Raw genomic sequence first — 12,151 nt, forward strand, 5'->3', positions numbered from 1 at the left:
TACTCCGTTCAGTCACTGAGGTCAATTCTGATCTTTCTCAGCTGTGTTGGAGCAGAGATCAGATTTAGCCCAGATGACATCATATGCAGAGTTGGTTAATCCCAGGAAGAGGACTTTGTGTGTGGCGCTGATAGCTTGTTCCATCCACACAAGTCTGCAGAGGCTACCACAGGTTAAAATACAGAAACCACCACCTAATCCGTCATGACATAATCATATATTTGTACAAGCTTCAAGTGTTTTACTCTAAGAGGGATCCTTGAAATGGCATGTAACATTTCATCTCACACCCATTCCCGGGCTGTTGCAATTACAGGAGTTGATCCTGCTAGGCCAGTATGCTGGTAGCTCTGATATCGGCAAATCTGTAAGCTCTCAGCTTTGAGCAGCAGCTAGTGTAAGTCAGTTACCACTATTAATATGCCCATCACGTCCATCATCTCTGCAATGGTTGTCATAATTTAACTGAGAGGCTAGGCAATGATGCTGGCTGTAGAAATAGTGGTATGTGATTGGTTATTGTGGTCCTACATTGTTGCATGTGAGGTAATCTGTTTACAGTCAAACATGAGTATGGGATAAAAATGCTGAAAACTACAGTTCTGGACAACTTTTCAACAACTTTACAACAATTTCTCTAGGGATTTTATCTAAATGACTGATTAGTTGCAGTACTGAGGTTGTCCAAACTTCAGTTTAGCATAATAGTATAGACAGCTGAGATGTAATAGAATGGAAGATAGTCTGAGCCTTTTTATCACATACTAAATGAACTGGTAGAACAGTCCCATAGGTAAAAACTAAGGCGACACCTAGACTGCATGATTGCAAGAGAATATGTCACAGTTTCGTGGCAGTCACAAAAGAGTACAACAGGAGATATTTCTGTATCAATTATCTGTCTCAGACCTCAGACCTAGTGGCTAGTGTCAATGCACTTACCTGATCAAGGTTAATTTGATTCCCTAAACTGCATAAGGTAGATACAGATACACTTAACCCAGATATACAGAAAGGCACACGGCTGCAGCGCGTAACAGCTGAGGTGGAGAGGTTACTGCAGCAGCAGGTCAGACAGGAGAGGGCCCTTCTGCCCTGTGGGCCAGCTGCCCTGGACACAGGCCAGCACACTTGGTAAAAGCTGCCCTCTGCGCAACACTGCACAGGGTAACCAAAATTTACTGTCCAGTTAAATATTACAACAAGATGAAGTTAAAGGTGAACTGTTGAATCATCAGAAAACGGCTTTTGTCTTTTGTTTTGCCCTGCAAATGATGCATCGCACAATGTAGAAGGCAGCAGAGGTTTTTATGATAATAGGATGATGAGGTAATGGATGTAGCTGACTTTAATTTTTGGATTTATGCTTGGGGAAAAATACCCCTAACACATGCCCTTTTTGTTTATCTGCGTGTGCAGCCCTGCCATGTCCGGGGTGCATGTCAACACAGGGAGCAGATCAAAGATTATTTGATATGGGCAGGAGTTGTGAAAAATCCTCGTCATATGCAGAGATGTTACATCAGACATTTGCAGCTTGGCCCTGGTCATTTACACAGCCATAGCTTAGCCCATCTGCTGGGAATAGAGATGACTCTTAAGTACGTAAAGCTGCCATAAGCCTCTGTTTCCTATTGTAAGCTGTTTTAAAGGGTCCTGTGGTTTGGTGCCATCTGTTTTGATTCATTATTTATATATTTTATATTTTCTTTCCCTCTCCTCGCTGGCATGGCCTGACTTGTGCGAGACGTGCTTGTTGTCCATGTTCATGTGGGAGGTGGATGACGCTACAGCAGTTCCCCGCTCCGCCTCCCAGACTAGTCACGTGTTTCCTCCCACAGGCCTTCACTCCTCTGTATTCATGCCTCCTGTCTTCCACTCTCAATTTCTAGCCCCCGGTATGCACAGTGGCTGCTTACTTCTCCAGCACTTTTTCTTGTTGGCATCATTTTGGAGCAGGATGCTGAAATATGTAGTCTCTGAGATTATCCGCAGTTTTTGTATGGGACGTTTTGAAATTCTCCGTATTTTTCATGTTGGCATCATATGGGAACAGGAGAAGGCGTCTGTTCTTTCTTCAAGTGTTGAAAAACATCAATCATCTTTATTACATGTTTGAGGTTTTTGGTCAAATTATTATAAGCTCATGCACCTCCTTAGCTAACCTCGTCATCTGTGTTTGGCTGCTTTTTCTTTGTGCTTGCAAACCAAAACCAAGCTGGTAAACTGCATAGTTCCTGCAGTGTTTGCCAGATGTTTGTTATTGTACAGAGCATCTAACCCTACATTGCTTTGTTGTATGATGTACTGGCTTTTATCATTTATTGTTTCCCTTTTATCAAAGTGTCTTAAAGTGACTGCTTGACTAAAAAGTACTGAAATTTTTTTGCTTTTGATAATGTAATTAAGCCTCACTGATAGTGAATTCTCAGTAAATACTTACCACTGCATTGACATTAAAATGTATATATTGTGAAGTGTTACGATAGTAGAATAATAGTAGATTAACACATTATTGCAAATAAACTGAGAATAATAGATAAAGTATGTTGGGACACTAAAGATGCATTTAGTTTGGGGCAGTAAAGCTATTGTTGGTCACAAGGATACATTTTGGATGAAGCCATATTGTCAAGGCTCCCTGCAGTGAAAATCTTCGATGTTTAATTCAGGGTTTAATCACATCTATCCTTTGCATGTTCCCTGCCTGCAAATGCAGCTCCCTCCCTCAAAGGACAAGCGCTCATACAAAACTGGTTATTCACGTTAGCCAATCATGTTTTTGACTGACACAGACCCACCTACTTAAAACACAGATGTGTTGGAATGGAAATCTCAACAACAATATTCCCCCGTTAAAGGGTTTTTGTTTTGGGGAGTTTTTCCTTATCCGCTGTGAGGGTCCTAAGGACAGAGGGATGTCGTATGCTGTAAAGCCCTGTGAGGCAAATGGTGATTTGTGGTATTGGGCTTTATAAATAAAATTGAAATTGAAACCTATTGATAAGTATCTGAGGAAACCCTTTAATTTTTTTCCACCAATAGTACAATTAATAAACAAGCAGTCTATGTGGAGGATGTTTTTGCACTTAATGAAGCAAAGTTGGCTAATAAATAAACCACAAAACGATCTTTTGATTGAACCTTAAAGTGAAACCAGAGAACACATCCCATAGGACTGAGAATGGCCATCACAAAATGATGGAAAGTCCCTTATTGTGCTGAACAGGGCTCATACTTGGTGTGTACTCCTACGTGCTAGTAGGGCACAAGAAGAGAAAATGCTCCTGATTTAATAAAGGCCTAATGGAGTGAATGTGGGAGCTTAACAGCTTTCAGCTTTTAGTTTATATAATTTAAAATAGAAGTGCTTTAGAATTAGATGCACATTTTTTTAGATAAAATCTCACTTCAGGCACTTCTTGAGAAGCTGCTAGGCTAAATAAAAGTTTTGGCATTTTTGTAAATGTGTATGTAGAGCATTAAGGTTAAAACACAAAGAGCAAGCTTCACTCTCCATGTTTATTTTCTGTCTTTAAGAACTAATTGCCCCACAGTAAACACCACCAACCATCTTATTTATGGCTGTTTCATATTGCTTGGCATATCAGAGCTTATTTTATCACTTAACAAACAGCATACAGTTCATCTTTGGACCCAGGTAAAGCCAGTATTGGTTGGCAGTGTGTGAAAAGGGGACTGCGTACTGCTATTGTGGCCAAGGGCTTTAGCACAGACTGTGACACAGCTATTGAAGATTAAGGAAAGGAATTAAGTTGGGTGTGTGTTTGTTCTATCCTCCTCACGTTTGTCTATAATGCCCTTGTCATCATAAGAGTGGGGTTAATCAGATTACATTTTAGGTTGTAAAGCTGGAGCTAGCGATATAATGAACAATATGTCCAAGTGGGTTGATTATCAGCCTTGTCATCACAAAAGCCTGCTGTTCACCAGCTGGAAATGCTCTTTATCCTCTCACATCCCACAAGTCTGACCTGAGACTTAATTTAAGTTATATTAGGCGTTGATATAAGGACAACATTGTATTTAAGTTAATTGCAGGCTGAGGTGATCATGTCAATGTGCATGCAAAGTTGTCACTCACAAACTCTTTTTTTAAATACACAATGCTATGTTTTCCCCATATAGATACTTTCCCCTGCAGGGTTAACTGAGCCAAACAACCAACATGTCATTTAAGGTCACGAATATAACTGCTGTGTTAGCTATGTCATATTTAACTCTCCTTTGTTTCTTTTTTTCTCTTCTCTTTCAGGAACCTATAAAGTCCAGGGCGCCACAGCTCCATTTGGAGTATAGATTTTACAAACAGTTGGGAAATTCAGGTAAGAGACAAGGCAGTCTGTTAGACAGCACTGTAATAATGAGTTAAATGTGAATGGGCCTTTTCCCACTAGATTGGGCTGGGCAGTGAAAAAGACTTTCTGTTTCGTGTTTACAGGTTGCTGTTGTGTTTGAGATATTAAAGAAGGCAATATTAGGGCATTCATGACTACTGCATTTTAGTACTCATCCACTATTCCCAAAACTGGTTCCTTGGCCGCTCTGCAGTGCACTCGAGTTGGTTAACCGTTGACATCCTTAGACTAGTTGATTAATCGCACAAGAGATGTCATTGTTTTCACCTTATAACAATGATCAATTCTTATTAAAAAACATCTTAAATACAATCACTAAAGGGTTAACTAATGAAAGCAGCACCCACCTAGGGATAGGTGAAATTGCAGAGTCTATGATTGGCTTCGAGAGGCTGTTCACAGCTGAGCAGCATCCTGATTGGCCTAAACCTTGTATGAATTGAAGATACTGTTTGACTACAGTGACAATGCGACTGCTTTCTTGAAGGGATACCAGGAGTCTTTTCCTCTTTAATACCTTAAATTCTGTTTATTTAACATGCCGTAACGTCGAAAATGATTGTTTAAACAAATAAGCCAGTATGTTTACTGTGTATGTGTGTGTGTGTGTGTGTGTGTGTGCGTAAGGAGTGTGTGGTACAGTGAAAGAGAGATTGACAGCAAATGCGGTGTAAGCGGGTAAGAGAGTGATCAGAGCAGAGGAGAGTTTAAGATATCAAGTCAATTTTACACCAGAGTTCACAGTTTGTGCGTTAATAAATGCTGCAGCTCCTCAAGGCCAAGTTTCACAGTATTACGTCTATCCACAGCACCCCCCAGCTGCATATCTGCTGTAGATCCATTGCCACTGCTTTATTACTGAACCATGCTAAAACCACAGATGAAGGATTAGTCGACAGCGTTGACTAGTGGTTTTGATTGTTGACTAGTCAGCTATTCTGTGAAACCCCTAGGCAATGTAACTGTCATCACAGTGATTTTAATGTGGTTTTTATTGAGTTAAATCTGCAGCACTAGTCTCTAGTTCAGTATTATGAGTGTGAAAGGTTCACTTGTGAGAGTATCAGAGTTTGTAATCGGGAATAATGGCACACTGGAAATGGATGCCTTTTCTGAGAACACGTTAACAAATGGGAGAGAAAGAGGAGGACAAAGATTTAATCCCTGAAAATGTTGACACTGATATGGAGTTGGCGAAATATGTTGATTTTACTCAGCTGAGTGGATTTTTTTTTTGGTAAATCTGTTTTAATACCATGCCACTGGTATTTAGCTTATGGGAGACTATTTGTTTACATCAAAGATTATATACTGTAATACAACAAATGTGCTCATATTTTACTATTCTGGCTGTTATTGTGGAAAATGTGACTTGAGTAAATATTTAATTTAACCTCTAAGTGGCAGGTCTTCAGTTGATTTGTATAGCTTTTTGCTCATCAGGTTTTTGTATTCATACAAATATGATTTACCGTCCTCTGTAGTCATCCAGTTAGCTCAGATTGTGTTTATTTTGGAAAAGCTTAGTTTTCCTCTTTCCCCTGTAGCGTGAGACCTCTGTTTTCAGATTTACAGCATCTATTCAGGAGAAAGAACTTTTTTTTTTTCGTGAGAAAATTACCAGCGTAGTGTTGATGGAAGGCAAAAATGAAGGGGAAAGGATGCAGTTTCAGATGTGGACATGAAACAGGGAAACAGACACACAAACACAACTCCAGCAGCTTCCATTCTACTTGAGGCTAAACTTCACAGTGTGTGTTTAGTTTATTTTTCTACATCTGTGGGAACCAATGGATGCTATGAAATCCTGCTTCCTCTTTTATAATCCCACCTCCACAGTACCCAGATTCTTTCCTCTCCTACAGCACTGCCCAGAACATGTTAATGTGCTATGATGCATTGCTGTGGCTCCAGGGCAGCAGCTCTTTGATCTGGTTTGGCTGGTCAGTTAGTTACAGAGGGTGAGAGAGAAGGCAACGTCAGATGGTTGGGAGGGACCGAGACTTGATTATTTTTTATTTTCTCCCACAGCACTGCCAGGCTGTTTTTTTTTTTTTTTGGGAAGGTTCACCTGTCATGTTTGTGTAAGTTTGTGTGGATGCATGTGTTGATTTGGCCGGCTCACAACACTCATGCTCAGTCTTTAATTCAGACGCCATATGCAAACATGTCACCACTACTTAGTCGAGCTGGCAAGAGGGAAAGGTGCAGACAAGAGGTCCGTGCAGTCTTCCACTCTGCAGCCACCCACACCTGCGTGTCTCATCAGTGTTTTTTTTGTCTCTTCTCCCAGACCAAGTCCTTTATAATTGAGTAAATGCAGGTACCAAGTCCCAACTGACGTTTTATTTTATAATGTAAAGTAGGCTAACTTAGTCTGTTAAAGGGTAACTACACCCTTAAATTCTGCCACAACTCTCCCTCCCAGCATTTTAAAAACACCAAAGAGAAGTGAGGGAGCAAAGACTGTAGCAGATGTGGCCTTGTTGCTACGTAGTGTGTGACACGGAGGGTCCGGGGACATGGGAGACACTGACTGACCACTACTCAATGTAGCGTGGACAGCAACGTGGAGCTGGTAGTCAGAGCCAACCAACCATGAGAAGCTACTGTAGGACTCTGTGTTTCTCTGCTGGAAAGACTGGTGGAGCCTTTAAAGTCAGTATAAGCACATTTATGGAGCTTTTAGCAAGTTTTGTCTGGGTACCTGGGTAGCTGCAAGAGTGACAGTATAGACATATCTTATACAGTTATGTGGGTATGCTTTTATATTTAAGTACATTTGTCTTTCTGTGACTATTGCAAGTGAGCCAATCTTCTCATTGCAGTGATCCTCCCTTGTCTGATAAGTGTGTGTGTGTGTTGTGGTCTAATTTAGTGACACGTGTCAGCTTCTTGGCTCCTTGTGCCAGAGCAAAAGCCCTCGCTGTTGATAAGGAGGTGGGGCATTAGGGCAGTCCTTGACTATTTATAGATGGCCCTCTACAAGCAGTCGGGCCATTATGGTGTGTCTGCTTGGATAGCTTCCCTAGCCACAGTATCCTCTGCCTCCCTGATTGACTGTGTGCTGCCTGCAGATTGCAGGGAAACTCTGTAACGTGCATTGCTGACAGGGTGTGGCCTATTTTTTTTTTCCTTTATGGCTGTTCTTGTTTTAATCGGTCATTCTGATCTGTGAGCACATTTTACACAATGCATGCCCACACGTATATAAACTCAACAGGAAGTGTAATTGTCATCTCCTGTGCCATTTCCACTGATTATAGCAGAGGATTCCTCCAGTCCAGGCTTGCCTCTCTCTGCCTTTAGTTGTTTCCTCTGGAGCATTAAACACTTCCTGTACATCCCTCCTGCCAGTGAGACCACTGCTGGCCTTCAGCCTGACTCTTATTAACTGAGGTCTGGGGTTGTGCCACATGTAGAAATGTCCCTTATACACAACCAGAGACAGGATATATTCACAGGTAGGAAAACAGAACCTGCTGATGTGATGCCATTAAAGTGTTTTCAGATGCATACTGAACATTATTATTTACATAATTTCAGTTGTGATTGCTGCTGTACACCTTTTACAGATGTACATTGCAAGTCAACATTATGTACCAGATAGACATGACTCACCTCACTTTCTAATTTCACTGAAATGGGAAGGCAGATGGCACATGGTAAAACATGTTCAGGAGCAGAGCCTAGACTAGGACCATGATGTATTTTCAAAAAGAAAGAAATCCCTATGATACTGCTATGATTTTTTTATAGAAATATATACTGTATTGACCTGACCTGTACAGACTAACTGGTATTTTTATGTTTTAAAATGAAGAGATATTAGGCCCATTTATTTTGGCTGAAACAGCTGGTGAGATCTTGTTGCTTTTTAACATAATCTGAAAATGTTCCAATACAACAGGTGGTGTGACGTGTTGCATAGCATAGCTAAAGTCTGACTTGCAGACAATGAGTGTGGAAATCAAGGACACAGTTAATGATGAATGTTTCAGCCTTTCACTATTATGATACTTTGAACAGGAGTCAGAATATTAATGCGACAAAGTAAGGCAGGTAAATGGTATCAAAAAATCATCTGACTAGGGTTCAGCTAAATACTGATTCCTATATATTTATCCTGTGTTAATATTATAAATTGCCTGATTTAAAGACACTTTCAGCAGCTCTTCTATCATCTTGAAATTGAGTATTGCCACACAATTAAGCAGAGAGGTCTTGTCTCAAGATGATGACTGGCTACTCTGTGATGATATGACAGAAAGGCTCACTTGACTGTCTTGCAGGGGAGGAGTCAAGGCTATAGATTAAATCTACTTATGTTGTCAACTTTGCTAAATGGGGACATGTGACCCTGTTCGTCCTGCACAACCCAAGAGCCTCAAATATGTCACAGCATGGACGACTCAGCGCTTAATGCCCAGGAGGAGCTTATCTGCACAGTGTTAATTCTCCTGTGTCCTGAACAGATCACAACAGTTGGGAGTCCTGCCTCCTAGTTCACAGAATTTCTTAAAAACTGACCTGGTATTTCAGTTGCTCTTGTAGTAATAGCATTACTACTAATTGTCATATAGCAGTTAAAATGTGCTGGTAATAGTAGTAGTCTTGTACCAGTCTGCCAAAGAGTATGTGGCTTCCTCTTCAGTCACTTTGCCACTGTTGTCAGGGGAGAGGCTGCAGAAATGGTGTCCTGTTTTTATGGTCCATCTGTCATTTAATTATATTTCACAGGCCGATGTAGCTCAAGCAGTCATGTATACATGATTGTGTGGAGGTTACTGTCATTGATGTGACATATAAGTATGTAATTTCCTCTTGAATATTATTCAGTGATGATTATCAGCATCCCTGTGAATATTCATAAACCCCATCAAGGCTTTCGAGGGCACGATATGCCGTGTTGCTGACACAGGGTCCATGTTAATGATATTATTTCATGCAGATCATGGATTCTTATGCATGCCATGTGGATAGTTTTACAGATGAAAATCAGTTAATGTGTTGACTACTGATGCAAGATTGTCCTAGTTTGAATTGATAAGATTATTTTAATAACTCATCAGAAGCTACAGCATGGAGATGGATGCACCATAGCAGCAATAACAGAAAAAAATGTCAAGAGGCAATTCATATAATTATATCATAATGAATTTACTAGTTTTAATAATTAAGTACTTTGTCATGATTTGTAAAAATAGCACAGTATAAGGTGTCACATTCCACAGTGACAAGATAATGGATTCGTTTTACTGTGACATTATTATTGTTCCACGGTAATCTATTTTTTAATGGTGGCTTGACTAAATGTCTACGTAAGTAGGGCATCATTTCAGCATCTACGTATATGTATGTCCAATAGTCTGACTGTGGAACATTATATAATCCCTAGCACTGCTTCAGAAAGTGACAATTTTCTCATGACTAATCATAAAGACAAACAGACTAGTCAATCTGAAAATAACTTGAAGAAAGTACTATGTTAACTTAGAGAAAAACTGTCCTAGTTTAAAGTAAGCAAAATCATTGCTTGAGTGATATCTCATGGAGCCACTGAAGTGTATAAGCTGCAAAATATCTTGTAGGACTCTTTATTAACTTGATAAAAACAGTTATGTTGTCATATTATTTTCCCCACCAGGCAGTCGGCCCTATGGTGTTTTATGGGATTGTTGTGCTCATAAGCTATGTTGCATTTGTAGCTTCAGGCTCAGTCTGTGCAAGCCCAAGTGCTGATCACATTTCAGGCTTGTGAGAACATCTCCAAAGCACTGGGCCTAATGGAAGTCACTTCTTCTCCTCTTCTCTCAGTGCACTCGACTCCATAATCTAAATCTTTAATACGCATTCCCTGTCCTCCCCCTCTTCTCTTCTCCAGCCCTCTCCTCTTTGGCCCTTAACTCTGACATTTCATTGTAGGGCAACATTGTCTTCAGCTGCCATGATGCAGCCTCCCCTCTCACTGTGTCGCCTGAGAAGGCCTGCCTGCAGATACAATAGGTTGGATTGTCTCAAATTGTCAAGACAGCGGGGGTCAGAGCACTGCTGACATTGGCTTGCAATGAAAGCCAGAGCGTACCCAATAATACTGAACACAGTTGGGTGTATTTTTTTGATATGGCTTTATATAATAGAATTACAGACATTTACCATCACAGGAGGGATTCAGTTTGCGTATTGTGAATCATTCAGAGAAGCCAGCCACTAAAATTGTTTGTTTGGCCTTTAGCTTTTACAGAGAACAATTTCTTTCCCTATCAAAATGATTATTGGCAGTCATGCTTCATCATTTTGTTGCTTTTGAAGTGCTCACTGTTTCCTGTGAGAGAAAATGTGTTGCACTGGAGAGTAATTTCACTGTTTTGTTTGGTTGTTACAGTTGAGTAAGTGTCAACCATCACATCACACATCATCTCACGTATCCTATTTTGCACAGCTATTGCTGACAAGTGAGATCACAGTATATTCTAAAGTTTAGACAGAAGTCACCCTAAAAATGTGCCGTGGACTGCTTCCACCAGCCATTTCTAGATTGGTGCTTACAGCTGCTGTAAAGCACAAATCTTTGCTCGCATCCACCAGCCGAAGATAATAATACACTGTGTGCTTTTCCTCTTGTGATGACTGTGCTTTGAATGCCCTCTAGATTTGGGCCAAGCTTTGATGAGTCAGCCCTCCCAGTGATCTCTTGTCACTGCCTCATCTGTCATGGGCTTCATTACCAGGAAAATCCTGAAGACTAAAGGGCAGACAGGTGTGTTTGTTTACGTGTGTCTGCTTACGTGCATACGTGCGTGCATGAGAGTTTGTGTGTGTGTCTGCATCCGTGTATGCACAGTGTGTCTTGTTGCCCTGTTGGTCTGATGTCTGGGGGTAAATCAGGTAAATCCAAGTGTAAACTCTGTGTCCCCCTGGCTAGCAGCTGGCACATAGTCCAAACTGAATACTTCCCATTCTGAGCTCTCATTTATCTCTATTACACATTTATTCATTTTAAGTACAGTACAAATGCGCTTGCCCATTCTCTCAGTCTCTTTCCCATTTTAATCTGTACCTTGATCTCATTGACTCTCTTTATCTGACCGTGTCACTGTCATAGTGCTGCTCTGTCTGCTGTTGTGGCAGTACTGATGTGGTATGTCAGAGTTAGTGAGCTTTCAGGGAGATGGCTGGCACGGAGATACTAGGTGTTGTGTTTACATGCACCGTTAAGTCAAGCTACGGTTATAGCTCGACTAGCCCATTGAATTGGATGACTGTTCTTGTCCCAGTGTACAAGCACGGGAGGGGAATCAGTTTATTGACTGAAGTATGTCTGATTCCGCTACCATCGATGGCTGCACGCCCCCCTTGTTAATATTGGACCTTTTTCTGGTTGACCTATTACGTCGCAGACTATACAATCTACAGAGTTAGCTATGGTTAGCTAGCGGCAAACTGGTACCACGGTGGACAGCTCTGTACATTTCTTCCGTCCAAAAATGCATGGCTCTGGGTAAAGACTTTGCCATGTTGTTACCGGTTTCTTCTTCTGTTATGCATTTAATGCTTTCGACTTATGGGTCAAAGCCTGGAGTGGACACTTTGGAGTATGCGCTTAGAGCCTCGGCCAGTTTGGGTCTGATACTGTATATGTGCAGAAGTAATTCGACTCCTGATTGCATTATCTGGGTGTGTTAGACCGACTTTGAGATATTCAATTTAGTATGATTTCACTCGGACTTGCATATATTTTTAAAGTCTGGTTTTAGTTGTACTAAAACAAT

The 12,151-nt window shown here is 40.9% G+C and overlaps 1 protein-coding gene across 5 annotated transcripts in view; it reads left to right on the top strand.

Moving 5' to 3' along the window:
- Positions 1-12,151, top strand: part of csnk1g2b (casein kinase 1, gamma 2b) — a 41,135-nt gene that overhangs the window by 13,814 nt on the left and 15,170 nt on the right. For all 5 annotated transcript variants that reach the window (XM_050054427.1, XM_050054431.1, XM_050054429.1 and 2 more), the window contains exon 3: positions 4,277-4,346. In XM_050054427.1, coding sequence (XP_049910384.1) covers positions 4,277-4,346 — 70 coding nt within the window. The remainder of the gene's footprint in view (positions 1-4,276; positions 4,347-12,151) is intronic.

This window comes from Epinephelus moara, chromosome 10 (assembly GCF_006386435.1).
Source record: "Epinephelus moara isolate mb chromosome 10, YSFRI_EMoa_1.0, whole genome shotgun sequence".
NCBI classification, from domain to species: Eukaryota; Metazoa; Chordata; class Actinopteri; order Perciformes; family Serranidae; genus Epinephelus; species Epinephelus moara.